The 25,939-nt window shown below is 40.9% G+C and overlaps 2 protein-coding genes across 3 annotated transcripts in view; one reads left to right on the top strand and one right to left on the bottom strand.

Annotated features, from left to right (window-relative positions):
• The window catches only part of LOC135250725 (RAS guanyl-releasing protein 1-like), a 37,286-nt gene extending 21,396 nt beyond the window's left edge, over positions 1 to 15,890 (bottom strand). The window contains exons 1-2 of one of the 2 annotated variants that reach the window (XM_064327344.1): positions 15,764 to 15,890; positions 4,909 to 5,081 (exon numbers count right to left, since the gene is read on the bottom strand). In XM_064327344.1, coding sequence (XP_064183414.1) covers positions 4,909 to 4,981 — 73 coding nt within the window. In that variant the 5' untranslated portion in view covers positions 4,982 to 5,081; positions 15,764 to 15,890. Of the gene's footprint in view, positions 1 to 4,908; positions 5,082 to 6,378; positions 6,739 to 15,763 lie in introns of those variants that run through there. The other variant, XM_064327334.1, reaches the window with a different exon arrangement.
• Positions 15,891 to 18,785: 2,895 nt separating this feature from the next.
• exd1 (exonuclease 3'-5' domain containing 1) lies at positions 18,786 to 24,926 on the top strand. Its single transcript, XM_064327322.1, has 11 exons — positions 18,786 to 19,058; positions 19,336 to 19,404; positions 19,719 to 19,752; positions 20,206 to 20,288; positions 20,666 to 20,739; positions 21,304 to 21,390; positions 21,774 to 21,878; positions 21,993 to 22,073; positions 22,163 to 22,288; positions 23,087 to 23,278; positions 23,605 to 24,926. The coding sequence occupies exons 1-11, from the start codon at positions 18,920 to 18,922 to the stop codon at positions 24,391 to 24,393; spliced, it is 1,779 nt and encodes a 592-aa protein (XP_064183392.1). The 5' UTR covers positions 18,786 to 18,919; the 3' UTR covers positions 24,394 to 24,926.
• The last annotated feature ends 1,013 nt before the right edge of the window (positions 24,927 to 25,939 follow it).

Genomic DNA, 25,939 nt, shown 5'->3' with positions numbered 1-25,939 from the left:
AGCTTTCTATTTCCAATTCAGCTTGGTGTTCTGGCAGGCATTCTATATTATGCAAGTTAAAAACATTTCCTAATGGGATATGAACACATTAATGCCAGTGAAAGTGGACTATTGAAAACAGTGTTTTGAAAGTCCTATCCATCCATACAAAGACAAAAAACAAAAAACTACAGAGGTATTAAATATGAAATCTACTTATACCTTTCAAGAATAAAAAGAAATCCATCTTTTAAAAAACATCTTCAGCTACAAAATAAGCACAGCATGCAGTGTTTTCATCTGATGGGAAAATGCGGATTGATGTTTGTGGAACTAACATATGCTGTTATATTATCCAAACAAATACCCCCATCAATGAACTCCCACATCACAATATAGTTCCTCTTTTGAGGTTCATGACACTGTCCCTCAGGTCCTCTGCACTTCCAGGCAAATCACAAAATGGGTCCATTGTGCAATACCAGATATTTCATCAGTATTATATATTATTATATGCAACCATATTAATTAATGGGAAAACCAGTTTGTTTTGGCCCTGAAATGTATCATGGATATGTATTATGTTATTTTCTTTGACTGGGGTTTTGAGAAAATCGCATGCATGTGCACAGACATGCACACACACGCACAGAGATGCACACGCACAGATGTACACACACAGAGACCTCAATAAAACCACATTAAAATGTAATTAACTTGGTAAAAAATGTCACACCCCATATACCTGCCAGCCAGAATCAACTTGAATCTTAGCCCTCAGGGCTCTGTTGGGTGTGACATCTAACAAATCCAGGGTGTGATTTGTACAGCAGCTTCGGTACATATTGACTTATGAAGATAAAGATCATTTTGTTAGTGTGACATAAAAAAATGTAACAAAAAAAAAAAAATATATATATATATATATATATACATATAAAAATTAAACAATTCCTCTTACAGCAACCAGTCAGATATGTCAGCAGTGGCCGATGTTGGTGACATCACTGCCCTGTACTTGGCATCAGGATCAGTGGGCCTGCCCAGTGTAGGCTCTGTAGCATGAGGGCAAAGGTGCCCCAGGCACTTACAAACCACTGGGTGAAATCTCCTCATTAAATAATGGCACTCATTATGGCTCATTGTACTGAGACTGCGTGGGAGCAGAGTGAGAGAGAGAGCACTGAGCAGCGTTACGCAATCAGTGTATTATGGCTGCTCTGTATTCAAATCAGGCTTTGGTCTTCCGCAACTCACCTTGCCTGAAAACTGAATTCTGGTGCATAAAACCTGGCGTCTGCCAAAATAGTTAAGTGGCATGCAATTCCTACTGTCACTCTTACAGTACTTACATTTCATTTTCTTTTTCATAGGCAAAAACTCAACAACAAAAATCAATTATAATATGGACTGTTTCTTAATACATTGCACAACTGTAGGGCACATAGTCATGGATGGAAACAAAACTGATTCACTCCAAGCCAAACAATTTCTCACAATCACCATCAAAACAGTCCCTTTTTGCCACTCTCCTTCAAAGCCTCACTTCCATCCCACAACCAGTCTATAACTGCTCCCAAAACGCTTATTACAGAGAGGCAAAATCCCCACCGTGTTGCTCACTTTGGAGAGTTGGGAAAGCACCAAGCCCAGAGAAGGACAGTAGGAATGTAAGGAACCACATGTAGACAGACACCACAACACAAACCTTTACCCTGCTCTGTGTCTTTATTTTCTCATCATTATGCCCTTAAAAGGCATCCTTCCTGGTTCCGACAAAGGTAACCAGGCTATCGAGACAGATCATCCCTTTGTTTTGAAATCAAACATGATACCATTGCCCAGCCCATATTTCACTGACACATCATGTTTATTCTGTGAGTGTGACATGAGTTTAGAAATGTTTTTGTATGGATATGGATTGACGGGAAGGCAACTGTATATCCAGCGTTTAGGTCTACGGGCATTGTAAGCCCTGTACTTTCAAAATAATGGGTTCCAAATCCAGTGTGTTTTTTTTTCTTTCTTTGACATACTATGCATTCATATTCTGCCCTAGTTTCATATGCAGTAAATTATAAATCCACTTACACAGTACAGACATGACTACTTTCAAAGGACTAAATTTAGCTTGTTAGCAGCCTTGATGTCGCCATTTTTTCTCAACCTGCTGATAACCTTGTTCTGTACAAACTAAAGCCACAAAGCTCACAACAACAAAAAAAAACATGGGTGGGGGTTTAGCAGGAAGCAAACAGAAATAGAGAGGAGAAGCAAGACCTATTCTGTGCAAGCGACAGCCACCATTTTCATCCTTTCCATAAATCCCCAAAAAGCTTCTTTAACCAAAATGAAAGGCCAGATTTTTTAAATATGTGAGTCACTTGGCATTTTTTATGAAATCAGATACTGGCTGGTCAATTTTTAGGTTTGTACACATCAAGTTGTATTTCAGGCAGTAATGTTTTCAAAGCATGTTGTAGCATATTCTTAATGCTAGCAAAAAGCAAACCTATGTCAGCTATTGAATATAGTGTACTTCTGGAGTGCTGATTTTATGCATAAAAAAACAGCATCTTTAAATAAACAAATATGCTAACATCACTTTGAACCTAGTTCAGATGCTTCCCTTTTAATGCACACTGGCCTTTTCCGGGTATGTCATGCTTCTATCTATACCTACTATTGGTTTAATAAAAGCTTTCTTCAGTTCTGATTGACTCCCTTGGGCAACTAGAAGACCATTAAACAAGGGTTTCCCTTTAGCCTCCACAAGGTGGGATTTTCACATTTTGACAGTTTTTGAAGGTGTTATGATTTTCTCATTAGCACTCAATAGAAAATCTATGCTCGGAACTGACATGTTGTCCCAAGACAGGTCCAGCTCTGAGCACGTTTTTGTAAGCGTTTTAAGCTTTCTTTCAAACATGTTTCATCTGGAGTGCTTCCACCCTATGCATGCAACGTACAGTCATCATAAGGAGCGAATCTGTGAACAGTATCACAGCAGAGCCAGCACAAAGACAAAAATGAAAACCTTGCTCGCTTGGACTAGGACCGCTAGCAAAAGTTCAGAGTGTATGGAAGGGGAGAGCGATGATGTCAAACCGTATTGATCCACACCCCAGAGAGCCCTATGTTTCAAAGAGAGGGCCATCATCAGAGGAGCACCGTTTGGGGAGGTGACCTTTCAGCTCGCCACGGATCGAACCAACCGCACGCTAATCCTTCAAATAGCCCCGGCGTACGTGTTCGCATTTAAAAGGCTCCTGAACCCCAGGACCTCAGAGGCCATCTTCTGATGTGAGAGCGGAGCAGATGGGGAGTGCTCGCTCTTGTTGGGCCCGCAGGCCCAACCACTGCTTCTCCATCCCATGTCCCGCTTTCATCCAGGGCTCCATAAGACTGTACGCTAAACTGTATGCATAGGATGTCCAGGAAAGAGCAGGCTGTCATAAACGCAGCATCAGTCCTAACCCACACCCAAGACCAATGTTAATCATCTACAATGTGTGCAGACCGATCGAGCCCCACAGCCTGAAGAAGACAGCTTAGCTCGCACACAACGAGTCATGTGAAGCAGTGTACAGACACATACTGTAGGTGCTCAAGACTCAGCCAACACAAGAGACCAGTTGATCACTAAACCTAAGCAAACTGGCAACCATTATGCCTATATTCCTTCTCCTTAAAGACACATGCAGTCGCAAGAGATTATTTAAGCTTCACACAAACCGATCGAAATCTTTTGTGCCCCTTCTTATCATTCATTTCACTCCATTTCTGTCTCCTGGCAACAGCAATTTCAATGCTTGCCTCTTCAAAGGCATAATCACTCTTAACTTTATGAGCACTACTGACAACACTCTGCCACTTTGACACATGATGTTCTGTTAAATAATGCCTTTGTCAATCACCAGTCCCTGTCATGATTTAAACAGCCTCATTTTGTCATCTTAATTACACAGAATATTGTTCTGTAGAGTGTATGCAGAATTACATAAACTAATTGCAGCACACAGTGTGTGTGTGTGTGTGTATATATATATATATACACACACTATCCAAATTGGATTCCTCCTTGGCCCCCACTTGGAGAGCATAAAATTAATTTGAAGATGCACTGCCTGAAAGGCATGATGTCATATAACTACAAATCATGAAGATCAAAATGTTAAGCTCTGTCACGCAAGCTTTTAATATTAGCAAGTGAAAAAATGTATATAGGAATTTTCCATAAAATTTAAAATCACACTTTGTACTTGTTGATACACTGTACTGTACTGCAGTAACAAGTCTCTGACTGCCAGAAAAACAAAGTTTTAAAGACAAACAGTCAGTGAGGCTGAGTGAGAGCAGGTGCTTCCTGGAACTGCTCCACGACTGATTTCAAATAAACTAGGGTTTTGCTTTGCCACTTGAAAGACCCTCTGAAGAGTTTCTGGTACAACTAAAGAGTACTGTCTATTTCTGCGGTGATTCTCAAAAACTACATTTGTTGCATGGATTTATCCCAAAACATTAATTTATTTTAAAATCTATCATTTTTGGCTTCATCACACCTCATCCCACAATTGTATTTGCCTTTTCTCATAGGACAGTTTGAGCAAATACAACAGATCAAAATAGAGTATGTGTTATATCATTGAAAACAAACAGGCATAAAGCTTACTGGTTGTTGGTCAATTTCAGCTCATCTAATGAATTCCTAAATTTAGGTTAACTTCAAAACAAACAATATACTGATACTTCACTGAAGTATAGTTTCCTCATTTTCTATACAAATCACAAAATGTTATGAATACATTCAACATCAACACTGTTGTAAATAAATATAAAAACAAGAAATTCATAAGACGAGGTTAGATTGTGAACACAAGTATGCAATGGAAGATCAAAGAGTGCCACCCCTGGGGAATGTGGACTCACCAAATGACTGCACACAGGCCTGCAGCAGCTCCTCCCAGCTGGCCCCCTTGGTGAACTGACCCAGGGACATCATGACCTTGACCTGTGTAATCTGGGCCAAGCTAGGCCTGTTGCGATGGGGTCGTAAGTGAGAGGCGACCTTGGACGCAGAGGGACATCCTGAAGAGAGGCGCCTGGAGGAGCAAGATTGAAAGAGAGAAGGAGGTTAGACAACGGTGATGGGTGGGGAAGGGGTTAGGGGGTTGGGGGCAATGAACCATGGAAAGGAGGATGGATTGAGGGCGGAGGCTCACCTCCTACCATTGAACCAACCAAATAGTATCAGTCTCTACAGGGGGACAGAATAGTATGGGTATGCAAATTAACAGCACAAAGCTGGGGGTGGTAATATGGTTTATATGAGCTGACAGAAGAATCACCTTCAATAAATTAGCATACACATGGCAGCAGTCATTTGTTTAATTCAATAAAATCAATCGACCAATAAAATCAATAAACATTAATCATCTTCAATTTGGCATTGTACTGTAAAATCATGGATGTCACCACTAAAAATGCAAGATATAAAAATGTTGATGAGTCCTAAATCAAAAGCCAAAAGCAGTTACAATGAATAGTCCTGAAAATAGGAGTTTAATATTTTAATTAAAATACTAACTACCAAATGATGAAAGTGCAAATATACATATCCTTTTTTGGCATATGTTTTGAAGAAAATTACATGAAGTATTGCCATTGTCATTAGGAGTAAAGCGGTTTCAACTTATCAAACAAATATTAAAACACAGTCTATGTTCACGTAAATGTTAGCCTATTCATACTAGACAGCAAGAAAAAAATAATTTCATATATAAATATTTACTTTCATTTTTCATATGTGAAAATATATAAAGGGACATTGTAAACCTATTTTTGTGCGAACAAAATGTAAAGAGAAAAATGTTTTGTCGAATTTTGATTGAAGCAAATGTGCCTCGAGGCTATGGCTACAAACAAAACTGTACAAGACTCGGCTACGAGATCACATTTCCACCTGGGATTATAACAAGGTAATCTACATAACGGATTACTTTTACTATAAAATGTGTGATTTTAGTTACCGAAGGCACCGCTGAAAGACTGATGACAGATCAGTGTTGTAATGTACCTTCCACCTGTGTGATACATTATTGTTGTGTTGCGGGTTATACACGCAGGAGTGTACAATTGTCACCTTTCCCAATAATCTTTTTTGCTATATCGTGCATAAACAGGAAACCCGCAACAAGTGTTATATTATCACAAAAAGCCTTTAACAATACACCAATAGTGCTCATAACCCTACATTAAATACATAAATTACAGCGAATAGCCAAACAGGCGAATTAGAATACGCCAGAGTTAGCATCGCACTTCGTGCCTACAACAGGTTGCTGCATAAGCTTGCTTTCCGGTTTCAACTATACGGGGAAAAAGTTAGTAATTACTTACGTATTTTCTTTTTCCTTCCCGCTTGTTCCTAAACTCGCATTTCCACACTGGTCATTCTCTTTTGACTGGTAGCCCATCGTAAGATACTGGGCAACAAGCGGAGCAACAAGACTATCCATGCCGGCTCTTCTCACTGTGTGCTTGTCATAGCGCGCTCTGTCCCGTGAATGTTCACTCACCATTGTTCTGACTTCTCAATGAGGATGAACCGAATTAAGATGCATCGTGCTCAGCCAAGGAAGTGGGCGGGTAGGCTACGCACTATGACGGCTGTGTCAAAGTTGTTTTGTTTTTCAGGATAAACGGCACCGTCTCGGTAAAGGGCAAGCAACTTGATGTTTCCGAATTTAGTGCACTTGCGTATTTGTTTTCTTTTTGCGGTTATGCGCTCGATGTCGTGAGTAGGCTAGCCTATTCCTATTTAAATTTACAATCCTTGGAGAAAGGATTCATTACAAGTATGTATAGAAATATAGGATTATGACAAGTATAGGATTAGAAGTATACTGTCTTTGATGGAATTCTTTTGGTTACTCCTGTAGCCTATAAATGACAAATCAGAAATGTACGCAAAAGCTCTTGCTCGAAGACTGCACAATTACGAGCAAGGCTATAAGACATATTATACTATACCTGTTTCTGTGTACCTATTCTGTTATGTGTAAATATAATCAAACAGACATTCAAAGTATATTCTAATATGGTATGCTGTAGGGATGATAATTATAGGCAAAATAAAATGATTTATGCTCAGTTTCACAAGCAGTCTGTTGATTTCAGAACCAGCCAACACTGGCCTTTTCCAGGATGTTTTTTTTTCTTCTTCTTTTTCCAAGCTGCCTGTAATCACGGCTCCGATCGTAGCTCTAGGCATTGCTCAGACTGTAGACCAGGAAAGGAGGGGTCTTCCTTTCTGAGTCCGTGCTCTGTTAGCCACCTCACAGGGACATTTCCAGTAAAAGTGTACATGGAGACACATGATAGTGAAGTCTCCATTGGGTCCCAAACACATGTTCCCACTCACTGACCTCTTGCTAGTCCCAGAGGATGGGAGTCTTCCAGCACTATCATAGGGTGCAAATGGAAGGAGCCCCTTTAGATTCCTAATCACAGCTGGAAAGAACTCATTACCCACAGAATTCATTAAACTCTTAATATCCAAGAGTGGTAGGTGTAAATTGAAATAAAAAGTGAAGAAAAACCATCATACAGAGTGATGTGAAAGCAATTCTTTTAGAGGTAATATATTTTATGGTTTGTGAAACAATTCCATTTTTGGGTCCATTTCAAAGAACAATTGAAGCAGTTCTTCTAAAATTTCTTATATTTCCTTACATTTTGGCTGTGTAACAATAAGCTGTACTCATTTTCACTACAAAATGAGAGCCTTAATTGCATTTTTATTTGTTTTTTTTCTGTGCATAGACAGTACATGCCCTGAACAGTGCCATTTTGCAGTTGTGTATCAAATGATCTATAGCATTATTTGCAAGTTGTGACACAACTCTTCAGAATTAACCTGGTGATTACAGTAGGTTTTAGGTCACAGATTGAGAATTCCACAACTCAAGTAGGGTATGATTTTGTATTTTAAAATGCAACAAAATACTATCCAGAATAGTTTCTTCATTGCATATTGATTCATTAAATGTACTACTTTGTAAAGATAAATAGGATTGGACAGGGTAGTTTATCACCAATCCATCAGTATAAATTCAATACATTCAGTATGGTGTATATGACATCCATCTAAACTTTAAAGTATGAAATAGTTATTGTAAAAATGTAAATATATCACTATCCAGAAAAGCACAGGGTGGTGACTGTGTTTTCATCCATATATTTTTGCTTTTCTAAGAAACATTAAATTTATCTATTTTCAAAAAAACTGACCAGAACAATTCAAGCCAATTAAATATTCTTATCTATTTTTTTAACATATTTTAAGACCACATTGGTTCTCTCAAACACGCCTTTAAGTGCGATTGATCTTACTTGTATGCTTTATCACCACCAGTCCAGTTCTGCTGTCTTCCCTCTCTTCCTGAGAGTAGTCAGAACTAAAACATTACAGCCTCAGTGATGACAGATGCCCTCGTACTGACATTTTGTGAGTACAGGCTGCAGAAAAACACACTGATAAAATTCCAGAGACACAAAATATCTGGGCACGCACCCTTAGCTTCCCACCCCGACTACCACACCCTTTCCTGGTCCAACAGATTAGGTATTTTTGTGCCACTTAAAGGCCACTGTCATGTCACACTGATTACTCCTCTATCTATAGTAAGATGACAACATCTCCCAGAAAACATTGTTGTGTGACTAAACCAAGGATTATATCTGCTAATCACAAGAAAGGGCCCTTTTCCCCCTAGGAAGGCCTTATGGGAAGATAAATTCATTGGACTCATTTTCCAGTTTGATTTTGCACCATCTGTGGATGGTGAAGTGTGACTCATCGAGTTTAAGCCAATCGGAACAAAAGGTGGAGACTGAGCGGGTGACTGGCACAGAGTCTTGGCTTAATCCTGAAGCTGGAAAAAAGAAAAAGCTACTCAAACACTGATAAAGCTTCGCATTGCAGAGGCTTCAATCAGAGTGCACCAATAGCTGACAAGTGTGCTGTGCCTGTTGTTCAATGTGAAAGACCTTTTTAGCTATGACTCGGTATCTTCGGTTGACAGACTTAATTTATCAACCATTCCCAGTTCACCCCTTTCCTTCCTATTACCTGCAGTTAATCTTATGTAGGACCCAGTACTACACGTTTTAGTCACATTTACCTCTTATGCACAGCATTCATTAGTATAACATAATGTGCTATTCAGGAATGTAAGCAAGTCTTGTGTGTATTAAAAAAAGCCACCAAGTTAAATTCTGAGGGAGAAATTGCTGAGAAAGACCATATCAGTGTAAGTAAATCGGCGTGACTCAATGCTTTCCTCTTGTCTTTTGCATGTTTGTGAGTAGGAGTGAGGTGAGAGTGAAAGGTTTTAGAGAGCATGCATAATTCAGCAGCTCTTCAGAAAAAATGTGGTAGCAGCTCACAGCAGAATACAGCATGGAACAAAGTGCCATGAGAGCTAATAAGTACAACTCATTTGCCCCACCCACACTCGGGCAAGATTTGAAAACCTTTTTTCTGATAAACGGAGGGAGTATTTCAGATATTCTGAGCCCTACGGTACTTCGTACACCACCTGTGTGCTTGGCACAGTGGTGCCAGGATGTTCTACACTTCTAATATCTGTGGGTATGCACGTATTTTAGCATGTTGGACATACATTGGTAGTAAAATTGCTACTTATGTTAAATAAATTAATAAACAATATAGTCATTATTAATGATTAATTATTATATGAAGAAACTAATATCCCTCCCTTTTTACTGGTCCTGATTGTACCCATAAATCTTTAACTAAAAGCAAATAAGTTTCCATTATGAAATGGTAATCCCACTGATCTTGAGTACTCCAGCACAGGTGCTCTTAAAAACCCCGATCTTACCCCAGAGCTTGAGATCTTACGCCTTCTTACGTGGTAGTTGGTTTTGAGGAAAGGCATTGCATGCCACTACCAGCTGTAGCATATCATTACATGTGACTTCTCTGTTTGGCATAATTCATGCTGGAATATTGATGAACATTCTCAGACCACAGGCAGTTCAGAAAATGCCAGTATATGTCTCATCTGCTACCAGATCAGTGGCTAGCAGGGAAAACTGGCCACATGACTTTGAGATGTAAGATGGAAGGGAGACTATTGCTCCCCAACAGTAATCATAATATTTATAATATAAGTGTATCAACAATCCGCAGTCATGACTGTGCCCAATATTTCTATGGATGTGGAATTTTTGTGTTACTGAACATTCCCATCTTTTCAGAATAGATACTGTTCAAAAGACTGTACACATGATAACATACTATTTATCAATAGGCCCAGTCAGTGAAAGTTTATCTCCAATGTTAAAACTATTTAAGAAATTCAAAATATGGGACTGCTGTGTGGCTTGTTTGGTTAAGGCTCCCCACTGGGGTGCATGGATGAGCCTCACGGTCTCGGATCAAATCTGGACTTTTAAAATGCGCGCAGATTGAATCTGGACTATGCTAGTGCTGGACTATGGCTGGTAGCTCTGCGACAAGCAATTGGCAATTGCATTGCCCTGGGTACAGGAAATTTCATTCGGTAAGGGATTTCAGGGTTCGTACGGTCATGAAAAACCTGGAGAAGTCATTGAAATTTAAAATGCGATTTCCAGGCCCTGGACAAGTTATGGAAAATAATATTTTTTGAAAAGTAATGGAAATATAGCTAAAGTTGGATCAAATACAACTGATAATTAATCCAATCATAAAAACAGTATGTATAGTAATAAAACGTAAATTGGCTCGTAACCTTGGTATTTTGGTGGTGTGAGAAGTTAATTCGGTCTGGCTCAGTCTGCTTACAGGCACGCCCAACAGGCACGCTTTTGCTAATGTAGCAGTTAGTAAACGTAGGCCCTACTGTGCCAACAATATGCCAGGGAAGTGCAGCTTCAGTAATATATCAGGGCTCGAAATTAACTTTTTTACTTGGTAGCACTGGTGCTCCCAACTTCAAAAAGTTAGGAGCACCCACCAAAATGTAAGGAGCACCAACAATATATGCAATAGATTTTTTTATTATAACAGTTAAACTGTCACGCCTAAAATGAGTCGACTCTTCAAGGAATTGCGTGTTATGCATTCAAACGACAAAGCGCTTCTCGTCACATTAATACCGCTAATTAAATCAATCGCCAGTAAACTGCATCGAAGAAATGAGCAAATTAGAAATTAAATTTCAACCGGGTCGCTACACAAAACACTACGTTAATGTTTCAAAAAAATGCCGTAATCGTTCGCTTCAACTTTTCAGCTTTCGATAACTCTAATAAATTGAACATAAACTTTTGTCTTCAGGTAACGTTGGTTAACGCGTTAGCTCTCTGTGTCGCGTGACAGTGGAGTGCAGCGAAAGGGAGTGATTGAAGGCTAATATTAACCAATTTAAAATCAGCATTAAAGGTAAGAATGTCAAGCTCACGATTGGTTAGAAGGGTCACCGTCAGCTCACAAGGCACATACTGAGTGTACTAACTAGCGAATGTACAGAGGAAGAGACGTTCGACTGAAAAAAGAAAAAAAAAAGACGGTCGCACCAGAACAACTATTTGCACTCGCACAAATGCTCCCAATTATATTTCGAGGTCGCACAGATTAAATTTCGGGAGCATATGCGACCAAAATGGTCGCAATTTCGAGCCCTGTTTGAGACATTGACAAAAATGTTAAACTATTCGAATTAAAATATGAAAGAATGTATCTAAGTGTGTCTGTCTGGTGTTTATTTGTTTTAGAGAGGCACCATATGTTTCAGATGCAGACCTAATTTTACTTCGTGTTACAATAAATAATTTTAAATCGTCCCGCTGAGATAAAGTCATTTGTTTTGGTCATGGAAATTCAGTTAAAGGTTGTGGAGAAGTCATGGAAAAGTCATTGAAAATCATTGGTGAAAAAGTGTATGAACCCTGGGTTTTGCATGTCATCACTCTCTAGACACCCTTGCCGGTTGATTGGGCACCCATGAACTGCATGCAGAAGCCACATATGAAAGGCCTTTGCTGATGCCACTCTATGCAATCTTGGCTGTGGGCTGTGGTGTGAAAAGAAGAAAGCTTGTTAGATTACGTCTATCGGAGGATAACCCCTTATGTGTACACTCTTCCCAATCAACAGTGGGGATCATGCCGCAGTTATACATAAATACATATATATATGTATATCCAAAAAAGGAAATCACAGAAATGTAAAAAATGGGGAAAGTCACCAAATCATTTTAAGTGACAGACACCCAGTCTTACTGATCAATATATCACAATCTCATCATGCTATATTAATGGGGGTGGGGAGGTTATTTGGCCTGTTCTGTAAAATTGGTGAGGTTGTATGTAACCTCCTATCCCTGAAGTATATTACAACCATTTGACTTTGAACAAAATAACTGTGGATGGATTACTACCACACTCCCTGAGGTACCTTGCTAACCAGCTTTTCAGAGCTCCGGACAAGGCCACATAGTCATGCCTCTACTCACCTCTCATACAGAATGTAGAAGCTGCCTCAAACTAAGTCAGTGGATCACTATATTGGAAGGTCGGATATCCATCCTCCATTAGATAAGGCAAGATGAACAGCTCCTTGATTCCCTGACTGCCAGGGCTCCCGATGCCACTGGTGAGATGAGTACTACGCTGCCCTAGGGGAAATCTGAGTGCTAGGCCAAAGTCACGGGCATGTTCCACCCCTCAGTGCCTGGAAACATGGTCCACAGCTTATGATGGAAAACGCGGCGGGAGGCGTTCCTCTCAGACTCCTTCTGCTCAGGATATCCAGCTGGTAAACAGATTTAGAGTCTTGGATGCATATAATTGTTCTCTGATAGCAGGGTGCCCCTCTCTGTTTCCAACTGGGTCCACCCCCACCTCATCTTCACTTCCGTTGACCGTGGATGGTGCCGCTGGTCCGGCTGATGCCCCCTCTTGTCTTTGGCGGGGTCACCTGACTGCTGTTCTGCCTTCAGACAGACAGGATTGTAGGGCAGCGTCTTCCCTCCACCTGTCATGCTCATTTTAAACCATGATCATGAGTGACTCCATGGAATGTGAAAGCCAGGATGGCTAAAACGTACTCCCTACTGGGTGCTAAATTTTTAGACTTTGCTAAAAAAAAAATCCCTGACATTTTAAATAACATATTGACATTGACAAGGTTGTCATTCACGTCGATACAAATTACATTCCCTGCCAAGCATCCGAGCAGCTAAAATTGAACTTTCTGAAATTGTTAAATGTCCTGAAGGAGTCCAATATAGGTCAGATGTTTATCTCTAGTCTGATTCCAACGTTTGGCCATGGGGCAGGGCAGTTTAGTAGGATACTGACCCTAAATGACTGGCTCTCCTCTGCCTGTAACACTAACAGTGTGGATTTTACCAATTTTAACCTCTTCTGGGACTGCAGGCAGTTTTTTAATAGAGACAATCTTCACCCAAACCACCTCGGTGCTCTGATGCTATCAGCAAATATATTCCACAACATTCGCCAATCACTTGTAGATAAGTCCAGAAACAAATGATGTCCCCAGAGTCCAGGCCCCGCTGTTGTTAGTTCCTGTCAGCACTCTATTCAGTAACCTGACCTCCCATGAGGTGTGGGGCACACTATACAAACACTAGTTCAATTATTTTTTATATTCCTATTTTTATAAACAGTAGCAGGTTAGGCAAAAGAAATGCTCTCCATACATGTAAAACTAATAATTATCCATCCTCATGATTCTACTTCAAAGGAGCAAACTTCATCCCTACAACCTGTGTCCACCCAGTCTTGCCTAAACAATCGAAGTGTATTCAAGGCCAAAAACGGAACTGGATTCTTGCATATAAACGTTTGAAGTATGCTTAAGCGTGACAAATTAGATAATTTAAATATATTGGTTTCTCAAGCTGTCCCTGTTCTTACTGAAACATGGCAAAAAGGTGTTTCTGACTCTGATAGCCTTGCATGATTATAATGTGTATAGAATAGATTGAACTGGGAAGGGAGGTGGTGTAGCCATTTATGTGAAGTCATGCTTTTCTGTTATAATTTTGGAAGCTGTCACTTTACCTAAACATTTTGAATGCATTGCTTTGAAGGTTGAACTAGGATTATATAATTTTATGGTTTTGGCAGGTATATATTGACCAACATCTGCAGTTGAGGGTTCTCTTGTTAAGATTTCTGAACTTCTGTCTCCTTATGTTAAAACTGAAGGTATTGTTATGGGTGATTTTAATCTAGGCTGGTTAAATGTTTCAGATGATTTTAAGGAAGTCTGAGGAAATCTTAATGTAACCCAATTTATGACAGAACCAATTAGACGCTTGGGCAGGTGAAGCTTGGGTTCCTATTTCGGAACAGAACTTGCATCCCTATGTTTACCAGAATGAAGTTAATTGAATCTAGTTCTGTTTCTGTCCTTGATTATGGCGATGTCATGCAGATTGTACTATATGACCACTAGATGCTGTTTATCATTTTGCACTTAAAAGTATTATGGGGGGAAATTATAGTACTCCTCACTGTGTCTAAAAAAGTTGGGTGGCTGCCTCTTTCTGTAAGAAGAGAGCACCATTTGTATCCGTTTATTTATAAAGCCCTTCTTCACATATAACCCTTCTACCTCATTTCACTTTTCGTCTTGAAAGATATGCCTTCAGACACATCAGTTCCTAAGATCTAGTTTTTCAAGTTCCTCAAATTGATTCTGATCTGAGTACAGGTGCTTTTAAATTGTAAGCCCCCGACATGCTGAATGGATTAAGGAACTGAAACTTGACTGTTTCAGCTTTTGGTCATTCTAAGTCTCTCATCTCAACAACTTTATCTGTAACTATGTGCTGTTGAATTATTAAACACATGGCATTAAATCTGCTTGGTTTTTTGGGCTTCCGACCTCTGGCTATGCTAGTGGCTGGGTTTGACTTGGATGTCACAAGCCACAAGTCGATTCCCAGGTATGATACTGCCGTTGTACCCTTTAGCAAGGTACTTAACCTGAATTGCTTCAGTGTATATCCAGCTATGTACACTTGTGTAAGTCGCTCTGGATAAGAGCGTCTTCTAAATGCCTGTAATGTAATGTAAATAATTGAAAAGATTTGTGAATCCATGATTTTATCTATGATACTGATGCTCTTGCTTCTTGCCTGCCTCTCTGTGGCCAGAAATTATATTGCACTCACTTCATTTATTTGCATTTAAAAACCAGAGCTCGAATGAAACATAATTAAAACAAGCTCATCTAAAATGTTATCTTATACAACAGACTAGATTTTTTAGAATAATTTTTCACATAGACCTCTGTTGAAGCCTCCAAATAAATCAAACAGCAAGTAAGAACACCCTGTTCAACTTGATTGGCTATAATAAGGTTGAATACTTAAAACAAAATAAAAAACATTGCATACATTTCAAGAGTAAAATAGCACATCCCAGGTTTATTCAGCAATTCTTCACTACAGCTGTTTTGCATGTACTTTTCAAAATCATTACTCTCCATATTTGGTTATGTTAAATTCCTCCTAGAATGCATTTATGCACCATACATAGTTCAACAGTATCACAGGAATATAGTATATAATGATACCCTAGCTATGGAGTGCAGTTTGCTTTGATCAAAGAAGACACACATCCCAATGACGCTGTTCGATGAGAACACAATCCGCTTGACAGATGCCAAAAAAATTCAAATAGTATTTTGAAACCTTTCCGCATATACGTTTAACAAAACAATGACAATAAATCTTACCTTTTCAATTATGTCATAGTCTCACGCCAAATATAGTTTCTAAATAGAATAATATGATCTCCATGCTAAATAAAGAAAACACAAAGTGTTTATCGAGCCTATATCACAAGTGGCTGTGCAACTGAATACTTCCCTGCTGCTCAAGTAGTTCCCTCCCCCTAGTAAAAACAGCCCCCCTCCCTCCACCCCGCACACACACAAACGCACACACTCACACTATCTCTCTCACACTCTCTCCTATAACTTCTCTCCTAAACATTACTGAAATAAAAATTGTTTTACTGTTGCGACACATCTACTTCCTGCTTGGTATATGGATTAACCATGATTCTATAACAAAGAAAGATACATACCTCATCTGTAAAAATAGACGAAAGTGTGTCGCCCTAACCTCAGTATTTCAGCTTGTAAAAATGGCGAGCCATAATGCAAGGCTAGTTAAGGCATGCAAAGGCATGTAATTTATTTTGGCAACATCTTCGGGCCAATGGGAACTCAGCTAGATAATGAGAAAAAGCAGTCCACAGGGCTCGTGGTGTTAAAACAGTAGTCTTAGTTGTTTGACAGTTTGCTGTACTAATTAATGACTTCTAATATTGGCTTTTCAAAAATATGAGCATAGTGTGTACACAGAAAACAGCATGTACTTATCAAAGTGAACACATCTGTAAAGTCACTTACTTTTGACTGGAAGAATCAAATGCTTGTCCAGGGCTATATATGGCAAAATGAGGAACTCATGTAAGATCCTGAAAACATGTACAGCATCTGTGAAAATAGAATGTATATTCACGTTGTCTACTAACTTGATTCAAGTAAGCTTATCTGGGTCTTCCTTAGATTAAGTTCTCCTTTTGGTGGAAATATCTGGATACATTTACACTCATGTAATTAATCTATACTAGGGGAGTGAATTAAATGTCTGTCTCCACCTCAAATTCCAGTTCTGTGTGTCTTAACTTACAAGGCCTATTCACCTTAATCAAGTATAATAGGCTGATTCAGAATTTTGAATGTTTTTGATACTTTCAACTTAACATACTGTAGACAAACACACTGGTTTGTGTGACAACAATATGTCTAGATTAAGAAATATTTAGTCAGGAAGCATTCATTTACAATGGCATTGTACAGGTTTCCTGACTACTACTGTAACAAACTGTTGTATTTTTCACTAAATCCGAAGACAGTGAACAACGCAAAATTTTCTGTGCTACAGTATCTGGACATCATTTAATGTTATATGGTCCTCCTTTCATAGTATGGATTGCAGTTACATTGCTTCAATTTTGCACTGCCACATGTTGTGCATCTAGTATATAGCATTTCCTACAAAGGGCACCCTGGTTAGAGCTATTAAGTAAGTGACAGCATGTAACCACTGTTGGATATCTAGTTTTTATATTACGGCATACCGGAGAGGGAGAATAAAATTTTATATGGGTAACTTGTTCATGGTCCAAACAATATGACATTGTTACAAAGTGGCTTGCTCTGGCTGACCTGATCATTAGGCCATTTTCTGTTTCTCACTCCCCTCAAAAATATACAGGAATTCCTCAGGCAATTTAAAGACAAACTTAGGCTCTTATCTATACATACAAATCTAGGGTGTTATGACATGTCCTTCCCTGGACGGTTTTATTACCTCTCCAGAGAAATAACACAACACAGTTATTTAGAGTACCAGGGCCCAATGCAGTCACACCTCACCACCACGTCATTATTGCTTTTTTTGGATTTAGTTTGAATTCCAAATCTAGGACATTCAAATAAGAAACTCAATTGAAGTTTTATGGTTGTTGTGGCCTGTCAGTTTGTAACTGAAATTTATTTAGGTAGCTTCATTTTCAGTTGTCAGAGGTCAGCATTACACACCTGCCATTGTCACATGGAAGCAATGTTTTGGCCAAAGGTGGAGATTTCACCACTGGCTGGCCTTAAAAAATAATTAACTACAACTGTCACCTCTGTTGTGAAAAGTAGGAATACATTTTTATTTTGTAAAAGGTAATCCGTTGCTAAGCTGAATTACCTCCTAAGTGATTCATGTTTGGTCTCCTTAAAAGAGGCTATAGTGGGTCATTTGATAATGATATTATGGTGATTAGTTATGTTTTTAGCAACTTGCAATTACTTGAACTAATAGTGATTTTGTCTGCTTTTAGATAAGCCAGTCCTTACCATAAATGAGCTCAGCCCCCCTTCTGCACTTCAACCCAGCATCATGCAATCAGGGTCAACATCCTCAGTCCCTGCAAGGTAAAGCATTTATGACTGCAGAGGAGAAGGTTAGTTAATTATAGAGTTTTCGTTCTGAGTCATATTGTGGAGCAGAGGAGAAGTGTCTTTTGTTTTATAGTGTTTCCTTAGTTGTGTTTGTTCCATTGTTGCTTTCTACCTCATTTTAGTTTGTTCCACTGGCACATAAGTCGGAAGTGCATCTCTCTCTCTCTCTCTCTCTCTCGTCTGTTTCTTCATTCCTCCCGCCTACTTTTGAACATTCTATTGACAAATTTGGGTATTTAAATTATTATGTTTAATTGCAAATGTCAAATATTTTGAATGAACGGCATTTAGAGGTTTTCTGTTGCTTGTTCCCTTTGTCTATCTTTCGGAATTGTAGCCTGTTACAGTAAAAGGGGATAACTAATAGTAGACTGGATCCAGAGCTGCCACACCAAACATAACTGGCAAGGTATTAAGAATGTGCCATTAAAGGAACCAGTCAAGGATATGGCGACACAATCAGTAGGCCTATCTAAAAGTGATTATCTGAAATATCCTTCAAAGCACACAAAAACTGCCAGAAACAATTGAAAACATACACTAGAAAAATCGCATCAAAATCATAGACTGTGATCAAAACGCACCTTTAAGGCGTCATTCCGTGTTAAAAGTCAAGCAAAATAATTATTTTTTCCCTAACTATGCCTTGGGTGTGGTTAGGCTAATATATCGGTAACTGCATATTCGAACATCGAATCACGTCAGGGATGTTGACGGGGCTAAACGCTGATAGAATGATACTGCAACACGTGGTAGGCCGGGTTACGGGTGTGCCTTAAGCCTTTTCTGTCTGCAGCCATTGCTGCCAAATATGAATTGAGGATTGTGAACAGAAACATAAACCAGAGCCAAATTGTATTTGAAAAAATGAAAGATATAACTATGGACGATTACCAGTTCTTAGACAGTTTTAAAAAGAAACGTATACAATTAACTCTCAGGACTGCGACATATGCTGGAACAGTTGAGCGTATCAACCTGAATAAATCTGTGCTTTTAGGAGACGGTGAGCATACTTCGAGGGCCAGTTTGCTAATACATAGAATTGTGTTATGAGTAGCTGCAGAGTCACCAATGCAAGACATTAAAACGTGTTACTATTGATCAAACCTAGCTTTGCTTGCGTAGTCATGTAGAAGCTAGGTGGCTAAAAACATTGCGATCTTTTTCCATAGCTTGTTGTCAATTATGCAAACTGTTATCGCATTCAAATGATTATTTAAAAATGACAGTAGTCTGTATGGTCTTAGCTAGCTGACAGTTTTTTTCACCTTTCTTTTCAGTTGTAGATGTTAAAAGTGGAAGAAAATTTGCGGGAATGAAACTCTTCTTTGGGCATGAAATTCTGAATGGTAAGGAGGCTAGCTGAGTTTCGTCTTATGTGTATAGCCATTTGACATACTGCTAGTCTGAATGACCAGAGTTAGGTAATTGTCTGAATGTAGACCTGTCTATAATTGCGTTTGATCTTTTCCCCAAATCCTTCTTGATTTGTAGTTAGTGGTAATTATTTCACTGAGCTATACCGAATGTCTGAGCTATACCGTACTGTACTCCATAAAAAGAAAACTTTAGCAGGCAAATACTTTGCCTGCTAAAGACTCTTTTTGTGTTCTCCCTGCTTCTTAAGCAGATTGTATAAGCTTTGATTTGTGTCTGTTTTCAGTGGAATTGCCAAATGCACCAAAGCCTGTGGAAGGGTATGTATTACATAACGTATGTAATTTGGAATCTTGCAGTCATTCTTGTACTTGCAGTCATTCTTGTACAATTTAATGGTATTGTCATTGGAAAGTGTCCTGATAAAGCTAATAAGCAGAAAGATCAAATAGGATCTCACAGTGGGTGTCAGATTTACAGCAACCTGGACTCCATGTAACACACTCCAGGGGTCTCTGTTTGAGGAATTATTGATTGATTCAGCAGCTTTATGTCATGTCTGTATTAGGCCAGGCTAACGTAAGTATTCCTTTCTGTGATATGTGTAATCAAATTTATCTTGGTAAAGACAAATATGTGCATATATGTCCTATGTATATATACAAACAGGTTCTATGCAAACAGGATCACAGATGCTTTGTTATTGTTTTATACACTGCACAATGTAATTGGGTGACTTCCTGTAAATGTTTTATATGTCATTTGTGTTGCAGAAACAAAGAGGATCACAACCATAGCAATGAAGGTCAATTGCCTGTGGCTGAGTTTCAGCCATACAGGAAGAGTATAAAATTGGGTAAGTCAGTTGTAGATTCAAAAGTAGTCACAGTGATATATTAGAAGTTTTCAGCATGGTAGGCCTTTAGCAGCCCCCATCCTGGAAGTATCTCAGTGAATGTTCCATTGCTAGCAAGTAGTACAGTATGTATAGACATGGAATTGAAAAAAGTGTTGTGTGTTCAGAAACGACTTTCAGGTAATTGCTCTGCTTTTAGTCTGACCATTTTCCATGGAATTGCTTGAGGAAAAGTATTTCCTTCCCAAATTAGGCATCCGCTTAAAATTTGATAGTGTGCACTGTATATTGTTGTTTTGAAGGCAATGTTGCTGCTTAATTGAACTTGAAAGTTGAAAGTTGTTCAGTTCTCAGAGGAAAAAAAATCGTTTTTCCAGATGGCGATGACGATGATGGCGAATATGTGGACTTTGTCGTCATTGACGAGTTTTTTGAGAAGTTTGGGCCTGCTGTGAGTCATCTGTGAAAGCCTTCGGAATATGTCTGCTTCATGTGCAGTAGGTGTTGATGATTGACCCTGCACCGGAATAGATCACAACAGAAAGCTGACTCCCTCTCATGTGGACAATTAAGCTGTCCTGGGAAAAAGGAAGCCATAAAGCTTCCAGTGTGTAGAACAGAATCAAATAGGAAGTAATACTAAATAAACACAGGGCACACCCATAATCAGGTTCCCAGGATTGTACGTGGCTCCCAATGAAATCACTTGGACATGGAGATGTTTAATCGTCCACATTGGTTTGCGCTCTCTGTTCTTCTCAGTCCTAGTAGGCTACAGGTGCTGATGCCAGGTCAGAGCTAATGCATCACTGACCCAGATTTCCTGGGGTTTTATTGGTTGCTGATTTTAGGGTATAAATAAAACAAAAAACAGCAGACCCTGTGGTTTTCTGGGGCCAGGGGTGAGGACTACTGGTTTGTAGTATGAGCATCTGTGATCTTCTCCTCAGCAGCCTCCTCTCCTCTCTGCTGAATGTGAAGTGGTGGATAATGCAATGTCTTCTTTTCTCTACAGGTGATGGACATACGCAAACAGCGGGTGGTTGGGATAGGCGCCGATGGAGTCGGAGTCTCCCAACATGAGAGGCTCTGCTGGCTGCAGGTGAATGTGCAGGACACACAGCGCAACAGTGTTAACAGGTTTCCAATAGCCGCCAGATGGAGAAATGAGTGAAACTGTAGGGCCGGCTGTATTCTGTACTGAACAGGCTTTTTTAGCATGAAGGCAGTTTCACTCTAAAATCTGTCAGTGGTGTGAGTAACACCATTTAAAGTATTACTGTTTTTGAATGGCAAGTAGATTCATGTTTCATAGGTGCAGCTACCTATGTTCAGTGAAGTATCCTTGGGCAAGTTCCATTGCCAAAATTTCTTCTGAAATAAAAGTCAAGATCTATATAAATTATTTTTTTTTTAAATACTGGGGATCTGGAAATCAAATAAATAGTTTTGATAAAAATCACTAATGCCATATCTGTTTCACAGATTGCCAGCAAGACCAGGGTCTACCTTTTTGACATCCTGATGCTTGGAGCCAGGGCCTTTAAGAATGGGTTGTCTATGATCCTGGAAAGTAACCACATATTGAAAGTAAGTAGTGCGGGCTGGAATCATAGATTTTTCTCTTCAACTTCTGTGACTTCTCTTTCCATCTTTAAAGACTGAGAAAGGTAGTAATTCGCAAGTGTTTTACTTTTTCCGCAGGTCACCCATGACTGCCGTAGTATTGCCGGAAGCCTGTGGACTCAGTATGGGGTGAACCTCTGCAACGTCTTTGACACTCAGGTACAGTCGAAGGAGGAGGAATAAGGGAGGTTTTTCCCACTGCGGATTGGCTGACTTCTGGCGGTGACCTCGTTGATCCGTGCCCCCAGGTGGCGGACGTCATGCTCTTCCATGCCGAGACGGGCGGGTTCCTCCCCGACCGGGTCAGTACCCTGCAGGAGGTGGTGGGTCTGCACCTGAAGATGTCTCCCTCCTGCCTGGCCTCCCTGAGATCAGTCAGCTCACCAGGATGCAACATGCCAGATCAGCAGCTGTGAAGCTCCTACCAGCATGACCATGAAAGGGAACCAGGAAGCAGAAACCTTACCTTTAAACCAATAAGCATTTTCAACCTGTTGTGCTTAAATTGCTTCATTAACAGTTAATTTATTAATTAGCTGTATAATCAGTGCCAATGTGTGTAGCCAGTTATCAACTTTTTTTTTTGCAGTGCAATGTTTTTTTGTTATGTCCACAGATAATTTTAACATGGATAAATACAGAGTGCTCTTTGTTCTCCTTGAGCTGCAGTGAAGAAAAAGCCTTGAGATTGTTTGCCAACAATTTATTTAAATAATTAGCATGCTTGTTCATCATGCAAAATAAAGGATCACTGAGGGACAAATGGACAGTCTAGTGGTAAAATATCTCACTCATAAGCCTTAATTTTGCAACTACTTAAAGTGGTGTCTGTGCGTTGTGTCGTGCGATCTGTGTGTGGTGCAGTAATGCAGCAGTCTGTGTGTCTGTCTGTGCCCATGCATGTGTGTTTGTGTGTGTGTGTGTGCATGCATGCATGTGCGTGTGTCTGTGTGTGTGCGTGTGAATGCATGCATCTGTGTATGTGTGTGTGCGTGTGAATGCATGCATCTGTGTATGTGTGTGTCTGTGCCCATGCATGCGTGTGCATGTGTGTGCGTGCGCGCGTGTCTGTGTGTGCGTGCGTGCATGCATGTGTGTTTGTGTGTGCATGCGTGCGTGTGGGTGCATGCATGCATGTGTGCTTGTGTGTGCATGTGCGTTTACGTGCGCAGGAGGACAGCGAGGTGTGGTACGTGCGGCCCTGTCCCGTCTCCCTGCTGAAGGTGATGGCCCTCTCAGTGATCCACCTGCAGGCCCTGCGCATGGTCCTGCTGGACGAGCTCATGTCCGACTACATGGGTCGGGTGGACGCCTACCTCGCAGCGAGCCGCGAGAAGCCAATGAACACGCAGGACATCGGCACGGTGAGACGCCTCCTCCCTCCGCCCCCCCCCGACCACACTGCCCTCTGCTGACGAGGCCCTCATATACAAACAAGGATAAAACCGACACCCTGCTCAAATACAGTGGCGCTTCAATGCTTTTTTTGGCAAATGCAGCACTCAGATTTTAGTATGTCAAGCTGACCATTTTTTAGTCCGGAGTTTAGTGTCTCCTCTTTATATTTTGTGTGTATTTAAATTGGTTGATGCTTTGCGGACGGCAGCGTACTTCATATTTAGACCGTGAATCTGAGGTTAGTGGTGTGGGAAGGTGCCGGGCCTGTGACCGTGTGTCCCGCCCTCTGCAGAGCAGCGGGCTGGAGCTTCCCGCAGGGCTGCGGGAGCTGGAGAGCCTGAGGCGCGGGCGGCGGGACTGGGCCTTGGCCCGGTACCCCGTGGCCGAGGACGGCCTCCTGGTGCGCTCCCGCCCCAGGCCGACCCCGCCCACCGAGGAGCCGGGCGAGGGCCACGCCCCCCTGAGCTGGGACACAGACCCGCCCGAGCAGCCTGCCCCCGGAGAGGCGGGCGGGGGCAGTCCGTGGGCATCAGAGGAGGGCCCCGGTGATCTCACCCCCTTCAGAACCAGCCTCCCCTCGTCGCCCAGCGCCCGTCCAGCAGGAAGCCTGGAGGCGACTCCGATCCCGGGGAAGGCGGCGCCGGGAGAGGCCGCCCCCGCCCCCGCGGCGGGAGGCACCAGGCCGCTGGAGATTACGGTGGAGGGGGTGACCGGGAGGGGGCGACAGCCGCAGTGGGGGGTGGGCATGCCCGCCGCCACCGCCTACCCCCCCGCAGGAAGGGGCCTGTGTCTTCAGATACCGCCGCTCGTCTCCAGGGAGCTTCCTGGAGCGGCGGGGCCCCAGCCTATGGGGCGGGCAGCAGATGCCTCCCAGAGCCCACCCCTTTCCCAACAGGGTCCACTGGCTGTCGCCGGGGGGTTGGGGGGAGCCCCACCCCTGGGAGCGGTCCTGCCAGCCACTGGAACCATGCCTGAAAATATCGTCTCCTTAGGAAGGGGCTTGTTTTTCCAGAAACCCCCCCAAATTCCTTCATCCCAGTTTAAGCTGTCGTCGAGCTCATTCAGGAAGACCTGTCAGTGAAGTAGTGCCTGATGTACCATGTTCATTTAAAAAGTATATCTTCAATGTTTGATACGATTTAACTTTTTGTTGACATATTTCATTTAGTGGAAGGAGTTGTCAGTGGTTGGACAAATAATGTTTATGTGAAGATTGTCCAGCAGGTGGCAGTAAAGTATTGATATTGAACCTGCCGGTTGTGTTTTTGTGTTCTCGTTCTTGGATCGATGCCAAGGGAAGAGGGAGGGGAAGGCTTATATTTGATATTAATCTTCTTTTATTCTTTTATAAGTTTGTCACAGAAATGGCTTAAATTGCCTGTGTAGGGACAACCACCTTGAACAAATTTCACATAATGTTAGATGACTATAGCAGCTGGAAAAATTACTTGATTTATCCAAGTAGTCGAGTAATTTATCATAGTAGTAGTGATTTGTCATAGAAGATGCATGGTGCATTTTTGGTCCCGTTTCATTTTTGTGTCTTTGCAATATGTTTGCAGCACTTGTTCATACATGTTGGCAAACATTTGTGAATTAAAATCAGTTCCCGTTTCCTCTCCCCCTTTTTTTCTACACGCTAGACAAATTGTGTGGCTAATTGTACCTGTAGGGTCTGTGTGAAGTGTAGTAATTTAACTTGGTAATGAGATCCTTGGCATATATTAATGGCGAGCTCTTAGTCCACCAATATTCAAGCTCAAGCTTCTAAAATAAGAAAACATGCAGCAGCGCCACTCGTAAAAGCCTTGCCTGACCCCTGATGGAAAAAGGAAAAAATAATTCTGATGAAGGTTGCGGCCCTTTTAGTGATTCACCTGCAGTCCCGAAAGCTGGTCCCCCTTGTAAAATGTGCTAATTATTCAGTATTACTCCATTTCAGAGCAATAAGAAAAAAAAAAAAAGGTACGGTGTGCTGGAACAGAATATCAATAATGAAATGGTTATGTGAAAAAAAGACTGCTTCTCCGGGCATTTAGAACAATGTGCCGCTGGTAGCATGTCCGTAGATAATGTGACACAGGTAGCATAATCCATCTGAGGCAGTATTCTATAATTCAGTCTTGACAGCCAGTGCTAACGTGATGCATAAAGTGATGCCATTGGGTCACCCAGCGAGGGATGGTTTTAATTGGCAGGATTTTCCCTGCCACATCACACAATAGTGACTCCTGTGGTTGATTGGATGCTTGCAACTGCCGCGCCAGCTGTGCAGTTTAGCTGGAGGACTGTAGGATAGAAAGTGGTGGGAGGGTACAGTTTTTGGAGGATTTTGTGACGTTTCGGCAGGCTTACAGCCGCAATTGGACATTCCATAAAATGAAGAATAAAGTAAAGTGTTAAGTGTAAAAGTTAAGTCTGTGATTGATTCTGATCGGGGGTTTGTTTTAATAGTCCTTGTTCAGGGTAGTTGTAATGCCACAGTGCTTTTTCTCACATCTGCTTATTTTATCGCAAAAGACATCGAAAGAATGCGACAAACCCATTACAGATCTTGTGTCCGAATATGCATGACTTATTTGCAGCTTTTTGGTTGCTAGGTGAGGTAATTGAGGTTCAAAGAAAAA

This window comes from Anguilla rostrata, chromosome 1 (genome assembly GCF_018555375.3).
Source record: "Anguilla rostrata isolate EN2019 chromosome 1, ASM1855537v3, whole genome shotgun sequence".
Taxonomy (NCBI): domain Eukaryota; kingdom Metazoa; phylum Chordata; class Actinopteri; order Anguilliformes; family Anguillidae; genus Anguilla; species Anguilla rostrata.
This window is presented reverse-complemented; position numbering and strand designations above follow the sequence as displayed.